This window comes from Macrobrachium nipponense, chromosome 22 (assembly GCF_015104395.2).
Source record: "Macrobrachium nipponense isolate FS-2020 chromosome 22, ASM1510439v2, whole genome shotgun sequence".
NCBI lineage: Eukaryota > Metazoa > Arthropoda > Malacostraca > Decapoda > Palaemonidae > Macrobrachium > Macrobrachium nipponense.
The window spans coordinates 68,053,204-68,078,920 of record NC_087213.1 but is presented as its reverse complement, the minus strand read 5'-3'; the positions used below and the strand labels follow the sequence as shown (position 1 = coordinate 68,078,920).

Genomic DNA, 25,717 nt, shown 5'->3' with positions numbered 1-25,717 from the left:
TAAGATATGGATGTGTATTTTTTCCTGTAAGCTGGCCAGCCATAGGAATGTTTTAACTTGGGTAAATTTGATATCGGTTTCCTGTAAACTACAGTCAACATGTACTGTATTGCAGTTAGTTCAGCTGCAAGGTTTCAATGCCAGATACAGTATTTTGGCTTAGCTCTATAAGTCTTAGGTGAGGGTACAGAATTTTCTTGTACATTAACCTATCTCATGGACTGCGACAAGTTGTTACCTCTTGGCAATAACCAAACTAGATGATAAAGACCTGGATTACCCTTGCTTTGGTATTTTTAGTGAAAATTTCTCCACGCAGTCAAGCTTTGCTAGATGAGATGTCAGAAGCGGAGAAACAGCGGATAAGTTTCTGACTTTTACCACTTCTGATGTCACATCAAGCAAAGTTCGTTGAACCATGTGGAGAGGGCTTTAGGTATTGCTTTATGTGTCACTCACTTTTTTTATATTGTTTGCTGTTTATGACAGTGATATACCTTGTTAGGAAGTCTATACTTCTCTGTGGCCCTTGATAGTGACAAATTTCTTTGCAAACCTGAAATTGATGTAGTGTTCACATAGGCATTTGTTGTAAGCCAAAATTTTCACTTGAGGGGTATAAATGGCCTGTTGTGCTACGGCCAATAAAGGCACATACAAATAAAGTTCTTCCAAAAACTATTTCATGCATCACAAAATTTGTTAGTAGGAGTGAAAGAAAAATCTTTAATTTTCATTTAATATTTTTTTTGTGTAACAAGAAAGGGTTTTATGCAAGATTTAACAATCGGATGTACAGCATTCAGGACTATTTAGGTATCTGGATTATATTCTGTAATACTTGTATAATGATATATTGAGTTTCCTGGTGAGCTGTTAAAACACAACGGTATTCCTTTTTGGGTGTTTAGCTAGATCACCAATATAAAGGACATAAAATAGATTTTGTGGAAAAACGTCTTTATTTCAAGATGTTATGTATTATGTAAAAAAGTATTGTAAGTACAATCAGAAAATGGAAAGACTTGATGACGAAACCAATGTTATTCTTACAAAACTTAAATAATTAATCAATATACACATTTTTACAGTGTCGTTCGTAAAACAGCCCCTTTATTTGGCCAAATCTTCTATGGCACCTTTGAGGACGGGTTTATTCTTGTTTGGCACTATGATGGTGCATTGCATGGCACACAACAATCACCTATTGATCAATGTTCACATGGTTTGTTCATGTTTTAGAAACATGACTAACACTAGCAAGCAAAACTGCTGAGGTAATGTGGACTTTTATGTAAGCTTTTCAAAAGTGCTTTCACACAGCTTTCAAGTCTGTATATATATTTTCATGTGGTAATTAAGACTTCCTTGTTCACCATCAAATAGTTTCACACTTGCTGCCAAACATACTAACACCTTGCTTCCTTTGATATGGTCCTTTAGTTAGTTTTACAACTACTAGGCCTTGAGCTCCCACTAACTGTTGATTAACCCCGTGTTTCAGAAAGGCTTATGAGGTTTCAGAAATGTCACATGCATTTGTGAATACCACTGGTATAAGTGTTTTATGAAAACTATCTCATTGGGAAGACCAATACCACTGGGATTTGATTGTTCACGACACTTCAGTACATGACATTTGTACAAATATATTTGTTAAATCATACAGTATTTACAACTAATTCATCACAGTCAACCGTATCAATACAACGTCTATTACTCTGCAGTCAGGTAACATTAACTTGACTGGAGATCAGTACAGAACACTTGTTCTATTCACACCAAGGAAAGGTGTCACTGCATCATTTGGAGGTATTTATTTTCTTCTTGTAATGAAGTGAGGGAGGATGTCATGTCATTTATGACCATGTTTGAAGTCTCTGCAAGAGCAACAGGAAGTGGAGTAGCAAATCTTGAGGTACCTTGTGGAGGGAGCTGAGGAGTAGGTTGCTGGGTAACAGAAGCATTGAGGGTACCTTGTGACCCAGGGCCAGTATAGCCAGCCACTGTCCCATTGGGATTTAATTTTGGCTTTTGGTCTGTGGTACTAGTAACTTCTTCTTTCACCACTGTAGAACTCCAACTCTGACACTGTTGAACGTATTCCAATGTCCTTTGATATGTGTCTGGTTTCATGAAATTCTTACAGTTACTTTTAGTGTCAACGGATTTTGTTTCTCCTGCTTTTGTTTCTGATGGTTTTGTGTCAACTACGGCATTTGATACTGATACTGCTGTCCCTGTATCAACTGCAGTTGGCTGCTGCTGTACATTATTAACTGCACCACCATCGTTGCTGGTAATACCTCCAGGTATGTTAGCTGCAGAGACTGAAGTATTGTTGCTATTTGTCTTTCCTCCAGATTTTGATTTACCACACTTTGTTTGAGATGATTGACTAACATCACGGCACTGAACATCATTTCCCATAGATCCTGGATAAGACATTGGCATCATTCCTCCAGAGGGGGTCATTGGACTCTGGTAAGGGCCACCCATTCCCATGTAACCCATTGGTCCACCTTGCCCCATCATATTGAGCTGCTGTTGAGAACTATATTGTTGTCCAGGATACTGGTTGACACTCATTTGGGAACCTTGCCAGTTACCCATTGATGCCTGTTGGCCCTGATAGTTGTTCATGTCTCCCATTGTATTTCCACCACGATTTTGACATCCTCCACATGGAGCTTGGTAGGCTTGTGGAGGGAGGTTAGGTGGTGCAAGATGACCACAAGCATGGACAGGGCCATAGTTCCCTTGTCCCATCCCATAACCCCCTCCTCCCTGGGGCCCAATCATGCCATTATATCTTGCTTGCTGCTGCATCATAGGTCCATACATATGCTGACCCATCATTTGTCCTTGCTGCTGATACTGTTGTTGAGCATACTGTGGCCCTTGTTGCTGATGGGGCATTTGGTAATTAGCTGTCATGGCTTGTTGTGGATATGCTGGAGACATCTGATTATAAGCCTGAGCAGGAGCTGCTGGTGCTGGAGATGGCATAGGATTGTTAAATTGTTGCTGGGGTCCACCACCCGGCATAGACTGATTACCATATCCATGGGGGTGTGCAGGAGATGGAATTGAATACCCAGGTGATGGCTGTGGGTACTGGTAATTGCTGGCAGGGGAAGGCATGGGTTGGTTAGAGTAAGCAGGACTCAGCATAGGTTGATTTGAATATGCTGGACTGGGCATAGGGTTTCCACTGTATGCAGGGGAAGCCATCTGCTGATTGTGAAGGTGGTTTGGTGTATTCCCTTGACGACGACTATCTTTGGTGTCAGATTTCATCTTCTCGCCATTTCCCTTCTGGAAAAAATTAATAATGAATGTAAAGAAAATTATAACAATTTAATTTACACTGCATATGTATTAAAAAAATTAACTTTGCACTAATGCAAAGTTTTACAAAAATTAAATGAGACTGCTCTTGTTAAATACACTAGTGCACTATGCAAGTGTACCACTAAAATTCTGAGGCAGTAAATGAGTAAGGAATAATGTTGAATAACTTCAAATTAAACTATATTATTATACTATATATTATATTATTCTTATGTTAACTGCTGTATGAGATTTTGTCACCATTCATTCTCAATCATAGTAATATTTTCAAATAAAAGAAAGCTCTTCAGGCAATAAGTACAATGATGGAGGTGGTTCTTCAAAACAAAAATGGTAAAGCATAACTAATATAAAGATGCCAAAAAAAAAGTTTTATCCTTGCTACATGTAAGCAACTAACCTGGTTGAGGTAGTCGACCATATCATCTGGCAGCACTAACTTATTTTCAATAGGCTCATCCTCTGCCACCTGATCTAACTGTAAACCATGATTTGGATGCCTAGGTGTAATTGGTGGTAGTGGTGTTCGGGGATTAAAAGTAGAGTAGCTATGATGGCGCTGTAATCTCTGTCCATCTTCTGCCATACCCATTCCTCTTTCTAGTGGTCTTACAGGGTCAGAAGCTCTCCTTGGACCATCAGAACGATTCTGGTGATCTAGGCGGCCCATTGGCCCTGCAGGGCCAAAATGACCACCACCCATTGATGCACCCATACCCATCATGTTTGCTCCCCATCCTCCTTGCAGATTATCTTGACTCAAAGACATATTTTGAGTCTGAAAAAAGGACAACAATTAAACACGAGTCTGAAAAGAAATGTCAAATAATGTAATTTTAAGAATAAAATATGATACACATGCACTACATAACTTGAGTACAAGAGAAAATAAATACCTAACATGTTAATTACATACAAAAAAACATTTTATTTACCTGGACAACAAGATTGGAAGTGTTATATAGTTCATTTGTGGCCATTGCTCTTCTTTGAAGTTTGGCTAAGTGAGAGCTCATAGACTGAGCAATACCAGCCATATTATAATTTGAATTTTCCGAAGAGCGCCTTGATGAACCTAAGGATATTGGGTCATATGGAGAGGGAACCATATTTTGACGTCCCATTGAAGCAGCAGACACTTGAGATATCTCACTGCATCGCCTACTATTTGGATGTAAAGAATCGCTTCTCATACTGCCATAGTATGTACTAACAGTTGAATTAGAATCACGTCTGTTGTTCTGAAGTAATGTTTGACCTGGACGGAAATGTAAATCTATCAAGTTTTTACGTGCTTGCTGTGGAGTAGTCAGGCTTCCACTCATTTTAAGGTCTGTGATTCGCTGCGACAACTCTCCCACGCCATTTCCTGACGAGTGTCTTGGACCTCCAGGAAGATTAGGCAAAATATTTGCCAAGCCTTTGGCTTGTAAGCGGTTTTTCAGTCTATTTCTGAGATTGCGTTCTTGTAGGTTAATTTGCCCCGACATGGAACCATCCAAACCATTTAAGGCTGCTACACCAACTGGCAAATCAACACTTGCATCAAGATCATCCTCAACTGCATCCCAAACTTCCTCTTGATCGAGGGATGCTTCGTAACCAGCAGTAGTAGTAACATTGTTGTCACTTATGGGCCCATCCAATAAACGGCTTTGATCCATTGGCGTTGTGCCCCCAACGACTGTGTCCATATTAGGGCTATGTTGCTCTCCAGGTGACGTTGGTTCCTGAAAGGTGATATTGTTAGAACAGTGAAGCTAACAGAATAAGAATGATAAAGTTAGAACTGAAATTTATATACAACACATCAATTTAGCTGTCATCCCTAGATAATCTAGATAATGTGTACAACTTGTGAACAATGAAATCACTTGAAAGAATGAGTGACTTACTGATGGACTGGAGAGTGATCCAGCTTTTCCACCATCTGAATGAGGTGAGCCTTCAGGATGAGCTGTGCCACCATCCTTCCCTCCTCCACCACTTCCTGGATTGGCACTGGGATGGTCATTCCCTTTGTGCTTCTTGGAGGCATAGAAATCGGCCCCATGCACTGTCTTGACATGCTTCCGCAGAGAGGACGGATCTGTGTAACGCTTGGTACACCCAGGAGCCTTGCACACGTACGGTTTCTGTAGAGAGAAAAACGTTAAACTAACTGTACAAATATCAAAATTAAATACATTTATAACTTATGTATTTTAGTTATTGTAAAAATAAAAATGTGCAAAACAACAAAGAAACGCTACTCTTGATTACACAATAATCAAGACAATTTAAACATGACATGATGACACTATAAAACGGTGTAAACAGAAAAGCTTATGCACAACAACGTCACAAGTAACCAAATGCGGTGACATGGTAACTCAACCGGCTTTTGATTACCAATAAAAAAAATCAACATTGAAGCAACTTTCAATCAAATAGTGTACCTGATGCTTTTGTTTAATTATAAGCACACGAAAAGCAATTTAACACGAAATGAATGAATCATGCTTATTCATTGGAGAATGCAGCTATCTCGCTGGCGTAGAGGTAATATAGTATTTATAATTCCAGAACTAGACAATAAAGTTCGTAAAGAAGCAATTGATATCCGTTAATATATTACAGCAAGAAAAAGTTTTAGAAATCTTGTCCATACTTGCTGTTTAACTTCAAAGCCTAGCTGCATCATCCAAGTCACTAAAAGAAGAGAGGCATTTTTCAAAGCAACTGTGCTTGTAAGCAAGCATATCTTAAGAAAAGTGCTTTCATAGTAGTTTGAGTAAGGATACAGTTTTTGTAAGGAAACCTCAGTCATCCCATTCTGCACATTGTCTTAGCAATTTATGTAAAGAAATCTTACCGGTATCAATCCTTCAGAGGATGGCAGCAGGAGAAAGACAGGTGTTAGCTGGCAATTTTACTTAATACATGAAATCTTGTCAAACTTTCCCATGAAAAATTAAGAACGTCTGGCCTGCCTATACCAGACCCTCCTAACCAAGATTGACCCTTGGTACCCTTTTTGGGTGTGAAAGACCCAGAGCGAACGAATCTTCATTATGCAAATTGACAGGCCGAATAGCTGGTTCGGTCTAAAATACACCACTACACGACCAACGCTCATATTCGATCCTCTTAAACAAAACGATCGCTGAGAATTTTACAGCAGCTCCAAGTCTCATCGGGGTTTTTAGTGAACGTTATAAGGATCCCGTAATTAGTTAAGTGTGGTTAGTTACAATTACATAGGCCTACACAACTAAACATAAGAAATGTTAGGCCTTTTTTCTTTTCATTAAATCCTCAGCTGAAAACCCTCATAAACCCAATAGGGCTCCAAAGGGAAATCAGCCAGGAGAGAAAGTCATAGGAAAAGGTGATATTCAAGTATGGGGAACTGAAAATGAAACCCATACATCTAAATTATGAAGGAGGAATTAATTTTCTCATGACATAAACATCTGGAGATCAGACATTCCTAGCCAAGCTGCGCTATGCAAACTATTCCACATTTTAGTCCTAGCGACACCCCACCCCCCCAAAAAAAAATAAAAAAAAGTTTTAAGCTTGGTGTTGCGAACAAAAACAACTAGGTCAGGTAAAGATAAGTGCAGTTTTTCGTCACAATACGTTTTATGCAACAAGCAATGAACTCAAATTACGTCCATGTCACATGAAAATTGGACCTAAAAATAAACACTACTATTTTTGTGACGAGTGTCGGCATCTGAAGACCAATGGGAGACCAATACTCCAAACAAGGAAGTCGAAAAGAGTCGTAACACTTCGATATAATAGTTTCTTCACGAAACATTAAAAGCACATGTATATACTTTTTAAAAAGTCAATGTCTTATAAATAAAAAAAATCGATTACGTATATGTTTCTCAAAAGAAAATTTCTTAAGGAGTATAAGTTTTAGGTCACCGACATGTATAACTGTACCTTTTACATCGAAATCAAGATTTAAAGGCACGAGGTGTTCTGCGCTTCCCCTGTAGGTGCACTGTTGGCATTGCTTAAGGTTCTTTGCAACGTCCCTTCGGCCCTGGCAGATTCTGTTTATTCCATCTTACTTTTTACCTCCTCCTAACAATTGATTCATAGTGCAAAAGGGAGATTTTCCTCCTGTTACACCTTTCAAACCCTTTTTGCCCTCAATTTGCCTTTCAGCGCTGAATGACCTACCTCATAGGTTCCAGTGTTTGGCCTAAATACTTTATCTCATTCCGTCTACATGTGTTCAGGACCGATTAACGTACTTTGAGTTTTGAACGGGTTAAGCTTCGTCCCCCAAAAGCTACTTCACTCATGAATACGAGCCAGATGACTATTCGAGGAGTTTACAAGCAGAGACATAAGACGCACAGAAGGAACAACAGCTAGAATAATCGAATGCTGCACATTCGACAAACACGACCTAATTAATAAACTCCCTTTCAAATTGAGGAGGAATTGGCATATTACATTACTATTGAGTTTGCTGCCAGGGCAATTAAGGGCACTATAGCAAACATCTGAAATTATATATATAATATATATATAATAAATAAATATTATAATATATATATAAATATAAATAAATATATGAATATCTATATATATATATATATATATATAATATAATATATAATATAATATAATATAATTTATGTACCAACTCTAATAAAGTATCCTCTAAATTGAAGCTAAAAGGTTTGGGAACAAGAACCCAATATCACTTGAATGACATGCAGAATAAAGTCTGGTATTGTTTACACGGTAGTTAATTCAAGACGAAGAGGGAAGGGAATGGTGAGGGAGGGTTAACATGGGAGGCCAAGGGTTGGATTAAGGGGGGGGGGGGTCGGTAGAAGGAAAAAGTACAATGTGCTGTAATCAGTGACAGGTTTACAGCACACTACGTTCAATCTCATCCAGCGCGCAACCTGACTCCACCTCACACATACAACCTATAACCCTCAAATCACTTCGAGTAAAAAATACAAACAATTACAATTAATCTGGGAATTTATTTTCTTCTGTGGCCCCACCACGATGAAACTAATACCCTTAACTGCATCTAATCTTCAGAATCAGAGGACATGAATTTCTCCTTCCACAATGGATTGGGTTCCGAGTTTATATGTGTTGGTGTGGCAAGTGTGTTGGTGGGGGGAGAGCGCCGCCGAGCGTCAAGATTTAACGGCGAAGCTTCGCCATGTAACGACCGGGGCCTCCACTAATCTTGCCCAGGCCCCGGGAGTTCCTCATTAGCGTGTGATCGGCGTATACCTGCCTTCCATAATGTATTCGATAACCATCCTTAAGGAGTCCATACGGAAGGTCGTATTGCCTTCAAACCGACAGGAGGACATGGCGAAGGAGGGTGGACAGGGGTCCCTGGTGTGACACACAGTGTCTTGTAAGTTTATAATTTTAATCGTTGGGAGCGTTGGATAATTAAGGCTTGTGATGGTATCTTGAAGAAGTGCCATGTTACCTGCCCCAACAGCAGAAAACATCGTCGGGCAATGGCTGCCCATACCCTACCCACTATCCTCCGTCCACCCAGTAACTACCCACCCCCTACAATTACTATATAAACAGCTGATATAATTACCTAATTACCAATATCCTACTCATTCAATTCTAGGTATCAAGCAAGCTGGTTACGAGAAATTAAAATTCTACATGTCAGAAAGGGAATTATAACGGACTAACTATGGTACTTTGAAACTTAAATTTTAATTAATTATAACAAACGAGTTTTTACAAAGATTTCGTTTGAAAACGTTTAAACAACGCCAAACTGCAGCACACATTTCCTTTTAACGCGGACCAGTATATACATTCACAGACAAAAAGGAATACGTATTTTACGTAAAAAAATTAAAATAATTGGTACTTAGAACCAATTCTGAAAAGCCCTACTTATTGTAACGAATCGCTGTGAAGTGATGATTAACATGTTAGTTTGCATGCTAAAAAATATATTTCAGAGCAAAATCTACACTTTTAATATTTAGTAACTAATGCAATAAAGAGTCCGAGATAATTGGACCAAAACTGTGAAAACGTCTCGATGGAAGAAAAAATGTAATCTTCTAAAACTATAATTGTCACAGTTCCCACCCCGCCAGAATAAGTCACATGTTTTCCATCACGACTCCAATATTACTTTTGAGAGAGAGAGAGAGAGAGAGAGAGAGAGAGAGAGAGAGAGAGACTTACCTCATTGGAATGCGTGCGGTTCTGGTGCTTGGCCCTGTCGGAGGCGTTGGAGAAAGCTTTGGTGCAGCCGGGAAATTCACACATGTACGGCTTCTCCCCCGTGTGAGACCTTAAATGGGTCTTTAGGTTTTCCAATCTGGAGTACGCCTTGTAGCATCCTTCAAACTGTGAACAGAGACATGGAAGACGTTTAACTGGCTGGCCATTAGAATTTTTTTTTCATTAGAGACACGAGGTTAAATATTTAAATTAGCTATTAAGATTCCAGGGAAGTGTAACATGAATCTACCCGTTCTAGTCAGCCAAGTATTTATTATATATGACATCAACTTAAACAGTCGGTGTGGAGTGATAATGATGGCCTGTTAAAAACAAGAATGAGCCACTTCTGATATTGCACTATTTCGTTAAACATAAAGATTAAACGTAAAAAGAAAAATACCCAAACTGTCCTCAAGAACTAAAGTAGGATTTATTAAAAATTATAATTCTTTGTGGCGTCCCCGCCCGCCGCCCCCAACCAAAAAAAGTCCACACCATGTGGCAAGATCCACACAGTTTGACTAAAGGGCTTTTCAAAACCCTGTACTCAGTAAATGATTTACTTAAGTAACATATTGAGTTACCGGTACTTACCTTCCGTGGTGTAAATAATTTGTTGATAATTAAAATAAAATATTGGGAAGGGCTAAATAAAATTCTATATGGCTTACAACATTTGGTATAGGATAATGATGTAATCGTTGATAACCTGATGTCTAACGTACTTGCTTTATTAATATGCAGTGTATCCCGACAACAGACATACGTAGCCTAAGTTAACAACTGCTAACTGAAGTCATATACAATACATGCAAGGAAGGAACTAAGTCCTGGGTATATCACACAACAATCAACGACTTATCGAATTACACGCTCAGTTTCATGGAATTTATACTTGGTAAAAATAAATAAAAAACAAATAATTATTACATTCCGCGAACACAACCCTCTTATGAAATCATTGGTATATAACAATCCTATTGTTTTACTTCAGCTATGCTGCGCCGAATGACCCGTGAAAGACGGGCAAGAGACCCAAGGTGAGGTATAGTTTAGTCTTCGATAGAATATATATATATATATATATATATATATATATATATATATATATGTATATATATATATATATATATATATATATATATATATATATATATATATATATATATATGTGTGTGTGTGTGTGTGTGTGTGTGTGTGTATTTTTTTTACCAGCACTAGGCTACATTCTTTTTATTGGTGACAATACTTTGCTTGTAAGGCCTTTTGTATGTTTTTAGTTATTGATGCTGGTACAAACTGTTCACCTTCACTTTCCACTGATGGTCCACTTAAAAGATAACCTTCCGTAGCCGACAGCGGTTTCCCTTCATTTTAGCAGGTTTTCAGGAACGTGGACACTAAAACATCGCGACGACGCGCCTCAGTGGCGTGGTTGGTTTGGTGTTGGCGTCTCACCTCGGTGGTCGGGGGTTCGACTCTCGGTTATTCCATTGAGGAGTGAGAGATGTGTATTTCTAGTGATAGAAGTTCACTCTCGACGTGGTTCGGAAGTCACGTAAAGCCGTTGGTCCCGTTGCTGAATAACCACTGGTTCCATGCAACGTAAAAACACCATTCAAACAAACAAAACATCGCGACGAGCATCAACGCCAAAACCCTTGATCGAGTCACACGATAACGGAAGCAGGAATCATGGTGGAAGGAATGACAATGACGTCATGACGAAGGGTGCTCTATCTATGAAGACTCGAAACTTCCTTCGTCTATGGCATGGTTGACTCCTTGGTCACAGTACTAAACGTTAGTCGACTTTAACTTTAAAATGGTGAGCTACGGGCTACGGCTTGCTTGAATAGTACGCTGACTCAAGTGAAGGAGTATAATTGCTAACCACTCGTACTTCGGCTACAACAATGTTCTGCAGCATGAAATAAGTTATTTCACATCTTAATAATAAATGCGGTATCATCGAAATAGTTTGGCTACTCATCCATCAATACTCATGAGAACAAATCACTACAGCATTTTTATAAAATTACATTTTCAATTTAATTTCAGAAAGACTTCTCTTTTGGTCAATGAAAGATGTGCCTAATTAATTTGGAGTATATCTCGCTGAAAGGGCAGTAACATCGTTTCCTGGTAGCTATTATTTTTATAAATTCACGAGTAACAGGAGACTGTGATCTTTGATTGTTAAGCCTTCAAGAGCATAAATAAAGTTTTTTTTTTCTTGCATAGCCTACACCATCGAAGAATTCAATGAGCTATATATTACCATGCTACTTCTTCCAATTCTAAATGTACTGGGGTATATGGACAGTATTTATTTATTCATTTATTTATTTTAAGGTTGCTTGTTCCATGATATCCCTAAAAGGCTGCCCAGGGTCCAGTCTTCTTTCACGTCCAAGGCCTGGGAACGTTCAACCCAGGATTTTAAATGATTTAGAAATTGAATTCCCGCACATACAGAATTTCACCGTAAAGCCTTAAAAAGTCTTACTATTCGTTTCACAAGAGATACGTTAGCACAATCAGCCCCAAAGTCTTAGTCAACCTAAAATGTCTTCATTTCACGCAATCTATTTTCTTCACACCAACCTCCATTGTTCACCAACTTAATTGTCTCAATAAAGATGAAAATTTCACCGGGGGCATGTTTTCTTTGAGTTAGACAAAAGACAGGTTCCACAGGTTTAGCTGACGAAGATTAGACATGCAGTGTAACTTCACATATCCTCGAACAATGGTTTTTTTTGAGGGAAGTCAAAATTAAATGGATTCCAGTCAACTTCACGGAAAGCTGACAAATTGGATTAGCAAAGCTTTCGAAGATTTTTTTTCTTCAAGTTTTTAATCAAAAAATTATTTACAAAACATTACAATAAATCCAGAACTACATATATTTTCAACTAAATTCGAAGATTAAGCACTTCAGTAAATTACTTACATGTAAGAAGATGGAGGGTCAATTCAACGAAACTATTGGTCTAGAGTTGGTGCTGTTTAAAGTTGATAAACAGTACCAATAGACAGTGTTTATAGTTTCCGAAACGATTAGATGGAATTTTCCGCACATGGAGCGTCTATTGGGTTATAATTCAAGTTCCCAGAGAGAGAGAGAGAGAGAGAGAGAGGAAGCGGCGCCATTTCTCCCTCTCCCAATCAACGAGGAGCGACGAAAATAATTAATTGTTCAGCCTTCCGGGTGGCAGTTCTTCATTAAGCAGTAAATGTTAGTTAAATCTTTTCAGAAGAGAGAGCCACCAAACTTTTCTCTCTTAAGCGTATGTGATTAAAGCATTATTTCACGCAATCGCTCCATTGTAAAGGGCTTGCAAGCCGTTCTTCTCGGAAGATTGGAGGGCTAAAATATCTTCATTGTTGTCTCCTGGTGGCTTGATAACGTTATTATTAAGTATAAATTGAGTTCGAGGCTGTAAATCACTTTTTTTTCACACTGGCGTTAAGAAAGAGGTTAGGAGGACGAAGAGAGAAGTCCCTTTAAGAAAGGGCGGCCTGGACCAAGTGATTAACACAAGGAGAATGAAACCCAATGGTCACATGACGCAGAGGTCATACTTCAAGCACTGAGCGGCTGAGGCTTATGACTATGGCAACATCAATCGTGGGGTCTACAATTTGCCATTATGTCTGGAAACCTTAGTGGTAATCTATATTTTGGGTAATTTTTTTTTCAATTTCGTAGGGACGATCATTGCTGATGGTTTTAACGGAGAAAATATATAGCAATACACAAGCCAGTGTACCTTTAAAGAATGATGAATTTGAAATGAACATAGTATTTAAGGATCTTAATAGCCTCTGATAAAAAATAAACGAAATACCTTCATTACTTACTAATATTACTAATATAATATACGCAATTACAAAACCACAGCAAGCTTACTTTTCCGCAGGACCATCATATAAAATCATCGAACACAACCCAATCTCTCCCTCGTAGTCTCCCTCCAAATTCCTCCAAACTTCACTGGATAGTTGCTCCATCCCCTCTCAACTTCACATCTCCCTCCGTACACGCCAGCCAGACCTCCAACTTCATTTTGTAATGTTCTTTTCCTCGGCACCCGGACAGCCCCTTCTAACGCATGACACATGATAATGACCAAGATAATTGGTGTGGGGAGGTCAAGTGACGAGATGATATGCGAGCACGTCGACACCTTATCCATCTTTTCTCCCTCTCACTATACGCTAGTACTATGCTGGCTTTCACAACCCTGGCGGGTACCATCACCACCACCTCACCATTCTCTCTCTCTCTCTCTCTCTCTCTCTCTAAACATGACTTCAGGTCACTTAGAGATTGGGTTCGCGCGACTTTCATTAATTACAAAGCTCTTCCTTCAACGTCACGTAGAACTTGGCACATGCCGAAGGGCCGCCAAGTCTAAACAATTTCGTGGTCTAATTATTTAACGAATGTCAGTGTCAGTGCTCACAATGCTCAAAATAAATATCTGTCCCACCCTCATCTGACGAACAAAATGTGAATGGAGAGAGAGAGAGAGAGAGAGAGAGAGAGAGAGAGAGAGAGAGAGAGAGAGAGAGAGAGAGAGAGAGAGAGAGAGAGTCCTTTCTTTTTTGTGTCGGGTAAATTATCTTTAATTAGAAAAACTGCTTAAAATTAAATCCCAGATATTAATTTCACATTACTGTCAACAGAATGGTAACTGGACATATACACTACTAGCATTTGTAAAACAATTAAAAATATTCTTTAATGTCTAAGTAAAATAACAATTTAAAAGCACATTGTAAATTGCTCTCCATTTTTTACGTCAGCTACTATGTTGCTATGAGAGGATACAACTCATTGCAAAAATCAACTAATTACGAAATAATGACCAGTTTCGCCACCTCCGTTACCAACAACACTTAGGAGTTACTTGGCGAATATCAATACACTGGAATCTACATTCGTATAATTAGTTATGATAAGTACAGGATTCTAAATAGAGTAAACCGCAGAAACTTGTATAATTATTATTATTATTATTATTATATTGAGATTTTCCGTCCGCTTTTCCTTTATATGGAACTGTCCATATACTCTATATCTGTCTATGTGTCTATGGCCCCTAAACGAAAAATAATTGTTATTATTATTACTATCACCGTTTATTATCATAACTTTTTATCTCGTGAATCTAAATTTCGTGTATTTTATTGTATCTACCATGTCTATCTCTATATATGGCCGTGAGCTGAAATAGAGGATATTATTATTATTATTATTATTTTATTATTATTATTATTATTATTATTATTATTATTATTTTGTTAGCGTCTCTAATAGCCAGTCTGGGAAATATATTCCAACTCCTTTATTTGCATGAAAATGGGCGCACTGCTACAGAAGGCTAGATAAGTATATTCACGATTCACGAGTACAATTATGAAGTAACTCTCTCTTTCTGTCTCATATATATATATATATTCTATATTACAGGAAAATACGGTGTGTATACCTAATGAAAATTATGAAAACAACGCAAAGTTAAACCATTCACGCATTCAAAACATAATAACTCTAACAATCGAAAGAGCAGGATATAAATAAAGATGCATTATTCACCGCGGGCAAAATTTACACACACAAATAAACACACCGTCTGAGGCACAATGTCTTACGTAGGCAGGAGGCGAGAGGAATATTTTCTTAGTAAGATTAGGGCTTGGAGGGACGTCCAATAAAACATTAAAGATAGCTCTTTAAGGGGGTGTAAATCAAAGGCGTATTTTCACATCTGGAGGCTTTTCAGCGCCCACACTCTCTCGAGGTATTTTGTTATTAGTCAGTGTCCCTTGCGCATCTCGTGTTTGCTCTCTCCTCCTCGTTTTGTTGACAATGCATTTCCGACGTTAGGCGTGGAAAATAAAGCGGGTGATATACGATTAGAGATAAACGGATGTTCATTCACTTGTTCTTCGTCTCCGAGTTATGACACTGCTGCACAGTTTGCTTCCCAAATTATATCATCTTTCTCCATTTAAGAGGAAGGCGTGTCATCGCCTAAGCCCTAAGGAGGGCAGTGTTTAGACTTCGTCCATTCAATCATTCTTTTGTCATATATATTATATATATATATATATATATATATATATATATTATATATATATGTATATATATATATATATATATATATATATATAGTTATAATATATATATATATAGATAGAGAGGAGAGAGATTGAGAGAGATAGAGAGAGAGAGAGGAGAGAGAGAGAAGAGAATTAAAAGCAAAAAAAATGAAAGAAAAATGAGAAAAAAATAAAAAAATAAGCCGGATATATAGCAGTAGGGGACTAAGAGGGAGGCACGATAGCTCACGCCACCACAGATGGTTCCAATAATGATTCGTTAAAACCTGGAGTAGTTTCCTGCAGCAGATTAAATATCATGACGATCAAGTCCTCACGACCGGGATGACGAGGACGGGGGAGGGAGGTTACGACGGTGGGTGAGGTTGTGTGTGTGTGGGGGGGGGGGGGGGAGGAGGAGGAGGAGGGTGTGAATAACGTTTTTCTATGGGAATGGCGAGTGAGAATGGATGATCTCTATTAATGATGTCGCGTATGAACTCATCTTGGGCTTTGCAATTCACGGCTTTTCGTAAACCTCCCTTGTGTCTGTCAGTTCCGTTTCTTTTGAAAAGACATTTTCCTGAAATTAATGACGCTCTCAGAAATAATAATAACAGTAAAAGAAGTAGCCGTGAAAGATTTTTTTCTTTTACCAATATGGAGAAAATGATCTTTCTCGGGGAGAAAAAAATGGTGTTACGTAAAAGAGAGAGAGAGAGAGAGAGAGAGAGAGAGAGAGAGAAATAACTGTACTTATGCCAACTAAAAGCTCAGTTTTGAAAATTTTTGGCACCCAATTTCCTAGCTATAATAAAATAATATATAAAAAAAAAATACCAAGACGAAGACCATATAGACACACAGTTCTGCTTTTACTCCTGGTTTAATGATTAGCAATGAACTGCTTTAAAAAAAAATCCCCCCTTTTTTTAGAGACTTTTAGATGACAATCCAATTGAGAGAGAAAGGCAAAGTCACTTACCGTACACTTGTGTGGCTTTTCACCGGTGTGTCTTCGCATATGGACGACTAACATGTACTGGGCCTTAAAGGGCTTTTCCTCTCTCGAGCAGTCCTTCCAGCGACACACGAACGACTTCTTGTTGGCGTGGATGTGGTCGTTATTCAGGTGCTGTCGAAGAGATAAATGACACGAAATGAGTGACCCGGGAAAAAGAAGAAGAAGAAGAGTTCTAGAGGACCAGGCTAATCGCAGGAAGTTTCTCGATTACCTGGATTGCGGCATGAATGACAATGAACATGTGTACAAGAAGTTACCACTTATCCATTATGCACGCGCGCGCAGACACACACACACACACACACACACACACACACATATATATATATATATATATATATATATATATATATACACACTAAGGTATGTCACTCAGCCAGTTTTTCATTTAAAAACGGCGAAAATACCTTTACTAGTATTACTACTGCTACTACTACTACTACTGCTACTACTACTACAACAACAACAACAACAACAACAACTACTACTACTACTACTACTACTACTACTACTACTAATAATAATAATACTAATTAATAATAATAATCACGTTCTTTATTCATAGCCTCACTTCCCTGAGCACAGAATGAAAGCAAAATATATAGTAGCCTAGTAAATGAATAACTGAGAAAATGAATATGAAAAAATAGCGGTCCGACACCCCGGGGTAATGAAACCTGATATGGCGACGGTGAAAAAGCTCACCTAATATAATTATATTTCACAGTTTTGGCTCTTCCCATGAAGAGCCTCTGGCCCATTTATCCCTCCCCTCATTATCTATCTCATCCCCTTCCCGGAGCTAACCTTTTCTTCCCTCTTCCCGCCGCGGCAAAAAATCATTACACAAACGACACGGCGAAAAGGATATGAACAATTTCTCTCTCATAATTACGAAGACAAACGCCTTACGCGGACGGTTGCCAAGCGACGGCAGATGTAAAACTCCCGCCTTCCGCAGGAGAGACGCGTCCTCTCCAGTCTCGAGCATTAGTACACGCCAAGAGGTTTAAAACGCAATCAGACTTCTAGAGAGACGCCCTAAGTATACGGCGGCGCATGAAGCCCAATAAATACACGTCAAGATGAAAATACAATACCCCTGACACACACACATAAGTATACGTCGGCACATTACGTCAATAACAAAGAAGCGGCCAAATTATAACCCCGCGGTATAATCCGGCTTACAATACTTCACAGCCGACAAGGACAAGTGTTGGGGAACGAGAGAGGGAGCGACATGAGACAGGAAACAATCACATACCTGTTCCCAACAAATGATCGTTGACACGTCAACAAAGAAACCGGGCGACTGCAATTGCACGAGACGGGATCACAGGCGTTTGTGGGACGCCAGAAATTGGACGAAATTACCAGCATTTCATCTTCCCTTTTTTTAAGTCGCCTTTCATAATGGAAAAATAATGAGAGTATAAAAAACAATAACTTTTTTTTCGGAAAGCGAAAGATCGACTTCCTTGTAAAAAGTGGCGTGACAGCAAATGTGATCACTGTCACAGTAAAATAAGAACAGCTATAGTGGCAGCCATGACTGCATGAAGATTATATTTGTAATTCAGTATCATTATAGGACGTAAAAAAAAGCCGAATAGCCGCTAAATTTAGCAGAATATAACAGAGGGAAATCTTTCATCATTTTGACGTTCCTGACAATGCAGCTGAAAGGCATAACTGTGACAAATAGTATCAAAGGAGAGTTTAATACAAGATTAATTAAAATGTTAGTGGAAAAAACTCACTCTTAAGAAAGAATTTAAGTAATCGAAGAGGAGAACCAAGGTCTTGAGGAGAGCAATACAGAGCAAACTTCGCGCCTGTCAAAGTCCTGAGCTAAAAATGCTTTGCTCCAATGGACAGCACTGTTTTTTTTTTTTTTTTCCCCTCCCGCGGGAATCGTTTCGGAACAATTTTCCCCGAGCATCTCTCTCAAAACTCTGCCTTGATAAAAAGTACTGCGAGAAAGGAGAAAATGTGCTGAGGACAGCACTAGAAATCTGAGATTTCTTGTTTGCAATATTCGCAAGAAATTTGTGTAAATTGTAATATTCGCCATTTTTTTCCTTTTTCATTCTCTCTCTTCCAGTCCAACGAAACATTTTCTTCAAGGCAACTAGATATCTAATTATCACATCTCAGCAATGGCAGTATGTTACAGGAACAATTTCTGCATACATAAAAGACCCTTTCACTTCGTGGCTAACCCACTTTCACTAGATTAGTCTATTTGATCAAACGATAACGGAGAGACATCTACCAAGCTGCAGGTACGCCATCATTTCCTACTCTATCATTTGCGCCACTTTCAGGCCAGAGTAAAAAATGCCACCTTAGTACCCTACCTGACACCATCCCATGAAGACACCGTTACCAACTTAATAACTAATATCTAACTCTCTTTTCCTTTTACCTGCAATCTCCATATATTAAGACCTTGAACCATCGGCGTCTCACATGAAGTTGATTCACTAACTGCTTTTACCTTTAACAAAAAATACGGTAGTTTATGATAAAAAGTCGTCATTACAATGATAATCCTTCAGCTAAAATGTTGAAAATGCGTAATATGCCTAAGCATTTTGCTTCCCACTAATACCTTGTATTACTCAGGCTTTCTGAAGTATCATTGGTAACACTGTTATTTTCACTACAGAAATTCACTAACAGATTATGCTTAAGTTTTTTCCGCACTGTGATTCTTCCCAACTAACTCGCTAACCGCTGTTTTAAATCATTCACTTTTTAACTGCGTCAAAACAATGCACAGAAGACTTACACACCGAAAGTGGTTGAATCAGTCATCAACAACTTGATGATGAAACGAAAAATCTAACCGCAAAATAGCAAGAAAAAATACGGAACGTTCGAGAGAACTACTGGTTACGAGTCAAGAAAGCCTGGCCACACATTCATGAATGAAAGTGGAGAAAAACAGAAATAGTAAACAGAATGGAATGAAACCGGGAATCTCGCACGGATCCCCCGAGCGAAACAAGGAGGTTCCATTAAAAGCGGCGCACTAATGGCTGGCTCTATTATTATTCTCCGCACGGGACATTGCAACCCTACACCTTTCACCCTTCTACAACCCAGATCTGCTACATCCTAATCTACCTGCCATCTTCCTACCTAGCTGAGGCTCTTTTCTCCTACAGACTACACAAAACACACTCCATCACCCCGGATTATCTGACTGGAATCATTACCACCATCGAGTGATCGCTCATTTCTGGAAGCTATTCAACTACAGTTATGAAAACCCTAAATTAAGCATGGAAGAGAACCTTCGGAAACTAAAAACGAAGACGAAAATGACGCTGATATTTTGACATACTGAAAAGTGCGATACATCTGGAATTGGGGAAAATTTTTATTGATCAAGGCATACTGAATGTTACCGGAATTATATTATATTGCTTCCACCGCAACACCAAAATAAAAACGCTAAACATCTGTGTCAATTACACACACAAACACACACGCACATACACAATATATATATATATATATATATATATATATATATATATATATATATATATATATATATATATATATATATATACACACACACACATAAATGATAGGTAATGAGTTCAACCACAGTCATTTTCTATATCGGGTCTGTGACCTTTGCCCGGCCAACAGAAATATGTAATACGTAAGCTTTTCATTATTTTGATATTGATTTGATTATTACAATTAGTATTTTTGCGACCGTCCAACTTAATAAAAATGATAGTAATAATAAAAAAAAACTGAGCAACAAAATCCAACCATAAAATAGACAATTTCTAATGGAATGAGGAGAGGAGGTTCCTAAGAGTTTACCTCTCTCTCTCTCTCTCTCTCTCTCTCGGTGTGTGTGTGTGTGTGTTTGTGTGTTTTTTTGTAACTGTCTGCAACAATATTCTAAATCATGCAGTCAGCTCAAGGAAATACCAAAAATCACTGTTTATTCTTCTAAACATATTTGGAGCCAGAAGATTTTCCTGGTAATATTACTGAATTACATTCTACTGTAAATTACACTTGCGAGAATATGCAAAGCGCTTTCACATTACCATCGTTTTTGGGAGACCGTCACGATTCATTTCCTCACGGGAAACTGGGAAATCTTGGAAGTAACCGAATTTTTTCACTGCTCACCTTTAATCTCAGTTATATTTGTAGTGTACAACTGACATAGCAGTAAATAAGTCACCCAAATAAAAAGATTCAACTTCTCGGTTCGATAACCTAGATCCTGTGAAAAAAGTGCGAGGAATAACAAACTCTTTGAGATGGCATTGAAGAAGTAGACTCAACATTAGTTCTGAGAGAGAGAGAGAGAGAGAGAGAGAGAGAGAGAGAGAGAGAGAGAGAGAGAGAGAGAATATGAAATGACTAACCATTCCTTAGTAGTTCTCCGGGGACTTGCAGCACGGCTACAAGTCCATCTTTATCGCTACCATGAGGCTGAAATTAGTGAACGTCACAGCCACTGATTGTCCACCATTCGCTAATAACCACTTGGATTAAGCGGTGGTCGAGGACGTGGCTTCGTTATTGGGCGATTCTTTATTCGCACCGCTCTCCGGGGATGGAAGATTAATGATGCTACGATGATTGTTTGGTGGCCGAGAGAAGAAGAGGAGGAGGAGGAGGAAGAAGAAGACGAAGTACATCATCATGGATGGATGGCAGTGTCTGAGCAAGGGCATCCTCGTCTTTTATGCCAAGGCTGCTTTGGAATGGCAGTATAAGTGGGTCCTGGGTAGAAGAAACGGGCCAGACAAAAAAAAGGGGAAGGGAAAGAAAACAAGAATAAGGAAAAGAAAGGAGCAGCAATGGCAAGTGCAATACGAAAACGCTTCAATTTTAATTCAGCGCACAATAACTGATGACACCCGATACGGGAGGAGGGTGATGGAGGTGGTTAGTGTAGAGGCCACCTTCATGGATTCATTACCTTTGCCTAAATATGGTGGTGTGTAGTAGGACAGGGCGAAGGGGAGAGAGGGGGGAGGGGGGGAGAACTTGGGGCAACAGACCGCAGGGCCCTGTTCTTGCTCTCCCTCTAAACATTCACTCATACATATTTTCAATTAAGTCATCACATCACTGGTCTACTTTCCGCTGTCGGCCAGCGATGGAGTTAGGATCCCAACGGTACCAGGATGCTCTAACCGTGGCAGGAGTAGTTATACAGAACGGGGAATACTTATTATACTACACAGTGCATATATATATATATATATATATATATATATATATATATATATATATATATGTATGATATATATATAGATATTATATATATATATATATATATATATATATATATATATATATATATATATATATATATATATATATTCCTTTATATAAAATTTATATCGACAACTTTATTACAGTCACAATTAACTAGTAAAATTCCTAAAACAAAACCTGTTATTAAATTAAGATCCCAAATTTAAACGGTGTATATTTAATGAGGAAATAACTGGTAGTGCCCACCTATTAAAGAGAGAGAGAGAGAGAGAAAGAGATTTTGTAAATTTCCATTATAATGAGCAGTGAATGCCCCATGGCCTATTTCCATCCATCTACTCGCCTTCAAAACACCTCCATTGTCAAGGGGTTTCAACCCTTTTCTTTCTTCGCTAAATCACATCCACGATGAAAAGAGAGAGAGAGAGAGAGAGAGAGAGAGAGAGAAATAAGCAAGATCATCAGGAGTGGCGACATAAGGCCGCCATCCTCCATGACAACTCAGTTTGAAATTCCTGCTAATTCTAACCTTTACAAAAGGTTGTTCGTGCAGGAGCCTGTTCATTATCGCGGCGCACAAAGCCGTAACTATAGAGTGATCTTAAAGGAGCGACTGTTCCCCGTAGGCTCCGAACCAGGAGGAATGAGACGAACAAACGAAAGAATGCAAGAAGGAGAATCAGTGCGGATGGGGAACCAAGAACACTGACGATAAGAAAGGGTACGGAAATGAAAGGGAAGTTCAACATAAATGGGGGAGGCTGAAAGAACTCCCAAGTGATGTTCTTGAAAGACAAAAAAATACTTCAGAAGATTAATAAAACGTCTGTAATTGACTAGGATGAATAAAGTACCTCCAGTTCAACGAGAAGTTTCAATTATTTCCAGGAAAGCTAAACATTTCAAATGCAAACAAACTAATTATGATTTTCCAACATAATAAGGTGAACTGTCTGTAAACAGAGGTAGATGGCGATAAAACCTCCATCAGAGTTGTGGAGAGAGAGAGAGAGAGAGAGAGAGAGAGAGAGAGAGAGAGAGAGAGAGAGAGAGAGAGAGAGAGAGAGAGAGAGAGAGAGAGAGAGAGAGAGGTCATTAGACGGATGCTATCCTTGGTCCTATCAACGCCCAGACCCTTCAATCGCAATCTCATTTTTAGTGTCCACTTCACTTTTTTGTGTGTCAATCTATGGCTTTAAATCCTTAGGGGCCCATAATTATTCACTTCTTTAATTACAACTCATTAGTCCTTTAATTGCCCCTCCGACAGTCAATTTATTTAGCCTGATCTAATTAAGTTGAGTCGGGGCATCTGTCAATACTAACTCCACCTGTTTCTGTCAATTACTGTCAGTCACCTGCCTCTCATTTTTTTCCTTACAAGTTTTGCCTCTGTTGTCGTCGTCAGTGTTAATGATACCCTTATCTTGTTCGTTGTTGTTGGCCATTAATTATTGCAATAAAGTGTGTTTGTCAATATCAATCATTATCGACGTTAAAGCAAGAGTAGCCGGTATCACAGGATGGAACCACTGACGGCCTGCTTTCTCGGGAATTTCAGTGTTCCAACGAGAGATTTCGGGATTATGGACCACTGGAATGTGAGGACCAGGTTGTCTCGTCTTCGATTTTTTTAAGCATTTGGGTCGTTAACACGCGAGGAGGCAACAAAGTCTGCTACAAGAACAAAAGAATGTATCTTTACCACTACTATATTTCTGGATGTGATCTCTTGGTGGAATGGAATGAACTTAGAATTTGGGACAACTGAGACCTATGACGTCATTCTGCACTGACAGGGAAACTGCGAGTAGAGATGTTTAAAGGTGTAACAGGATGAAAACCTCGCATTTGCACAATTGTCATTAGAGGGTGGGTAGCAAGACTGAAGAAAGATTAATATGAATGGAGGTACAGTAAAAGGAATGAAAAGAATTGCAGCTAAGGGCCGAAGGGATGCTTCAAAGATACACAAGTGATGCCTACAGTGCACCCCGTGAGGTGTACTGAAGGCACTAACCCCCTACGGGAATGAATTTTTAGTGACGTAATAGTTAACCTACAAAGAAAACAACCATCGGTTTTTCGTAAAATTCCAATTTATAATCTGACATTGATCTCTGCATTCGATTACTGCGTACATATATGTTTGTTTGACTTACAGACGCACAGCTAAAATTTCTGCGAAAATAATAATAAAAAAAAAAAAAAAACTGACAGGTGTGTGAACTAAAATCCTGGAAGACATGGCTGTGAATGTACTACAAGGCATGACGAGTGCTGCGTTTGTGGTCACAATAAAAATGCCAACATTTTGTCAGACCTTCAATCACAATTGAAATTGATTACCATTCCAATTGGTTGCGTAATTTGACTGATCTGTTGAATCGAAATATACAGCACGCTTCTTCGAGGAATTAGGATTCTATTCTATAACAGACAAAGAATTAAAAGTTTCCCGGAGAAGGTAATAACAAATGCATGTATAATAAAAGAGGGGGATTATCCTTCAGGGAAAAATACCCCATTTGAAATGGGAGGAAGACACATTCGCTAAAAAAGGGACACCCTATATCCTCCAGGCTTTGATTTAGTTTTTCCAAAACTAAATCCAATCAACTTGACTAATAGAAGCTTTCCACTGGGGATTCAAGGGGAACCTTTGGTCATATTATTAGCGGGGCTCTTTGCCAGGCGACTCTGGTTTGTGAACTATTCATACTTTAAGAACTTTTCATAGTGTATCACGTGACTTACATTTCAAGGAACAACAGATTTTTCATAATCCATCGTTGGGGAGTTGGGATTCATTATTGAAAATTTGAGTATCATAACTTAGCTGATTCATGAATGCTTTTGGCTTTGCGCAATGTCTGGAATCCAGTATGATCGACTTTATAAATCCAGGTTTCAACACGTCTTTAACCGTTTCCTGTCTTCAAAAGCTTATATAGTACGGCAAGCGGCATCACACCAGATACAAGACCGTCCGTCTACACATTGTCAAATGAATTCTCCTCATAGTATGTGCTTCAGGCTCAGAACCATCAACACAGATAAATACATCGTATTAATGATTCTGCTCACAGTTTATGCACTGACGCCAAAAAATCTGGAAGCGATTAGCCTGAATAATAACATTTTCAAAACCTACTTAGTAAATATCTGATAAATACTCAATCTTGCACCACCTCCCAGGTAACTCTGAAGGCTGTGTACACTTTCTGCAAGCAACAAAAAACGGCCAAACCATGATTAAGCACATACACAGCAAAAGATAGGTTTAGGTACGATATCCTTGTTCATTAATATATACCACATACCGCAAGGGCCAATTGTAACACAAAAAGATAGACCTCGATAGCTACCCGGCCCTTCATGAGAGTTATGCATCAACGTTGTGCTCAGTTCCTCATAAGATTCCTATCTGATCATGATACATGCTCGCCTGGAAGACGAGAGAGAGAGAGAGAGAGAGAGAGAGAGAGAGAGAGAGAGAGAGAGAGAGAATAAGCAAACCCAATTAGGGATTTTTCTCAGTGACGAATTCGTACAGAGTATTGTTAACATTATCAGGGCTTCTCCATCAATAAAAAAGAAAAAAGAAGAAGAAGAAATTTACGAAGAGAATGAATCATCGCCAGATAGCATCAGCTGAAAGGGGAGAGAGGGACAAAGACAACTGACTGTCAGCCTCCGTGA

The 25,717-nt window shown here is 38.8% G+C and overlaps 1 protein-coding gene across 12 annotated transcripts in view; it reads right to left on the bottom strand.

Annotated features, from left to right (window-relative positions):
- Window positions 1-758: 758 nt before the first annotated feature.
- LOC135198774 (transcriptional activator cubitus interruptus-like) overlaps window positions 759-25,717 on the bottom strand; it is a 605,738-nt gene continuing 580,779 nt past the window's right edge. For all 12 annotated transcript variants that reach the window (XM_064226692.1, XM_064226699.1, XM_064226701.1 and 9 more), the window contains 6 exons: window positions 16,703-16,852; window positions 9,562-9,726; window positions 5,250-5,489; window positions 4,290-5,084; window positions 3,755-4,132; window positions 759-3,318 (listed from right to left, as the gene is read on the bottom strand). In XM_064226692.1, the coding sequence (XP_064082762.1) occupies window positions 1,795-3,318; window positions 3,755-4,132; window positions 4,290-5,084; window positions 5,250-5,489; window positions 9,562-9,726; window positions 16,703-16,852 (3,252 nt within the window). In that variant the 3' untranslated portion in view covers window positions 759-1,794. The remainder of the gene's footprint in view (window positions 3,319-3,754; window positions 4,133-4,289; window positions 5,085-5,249; window positions 5,490-9,561; window positions 9,727-16,702; window positions 16,853-25,717) is intronic.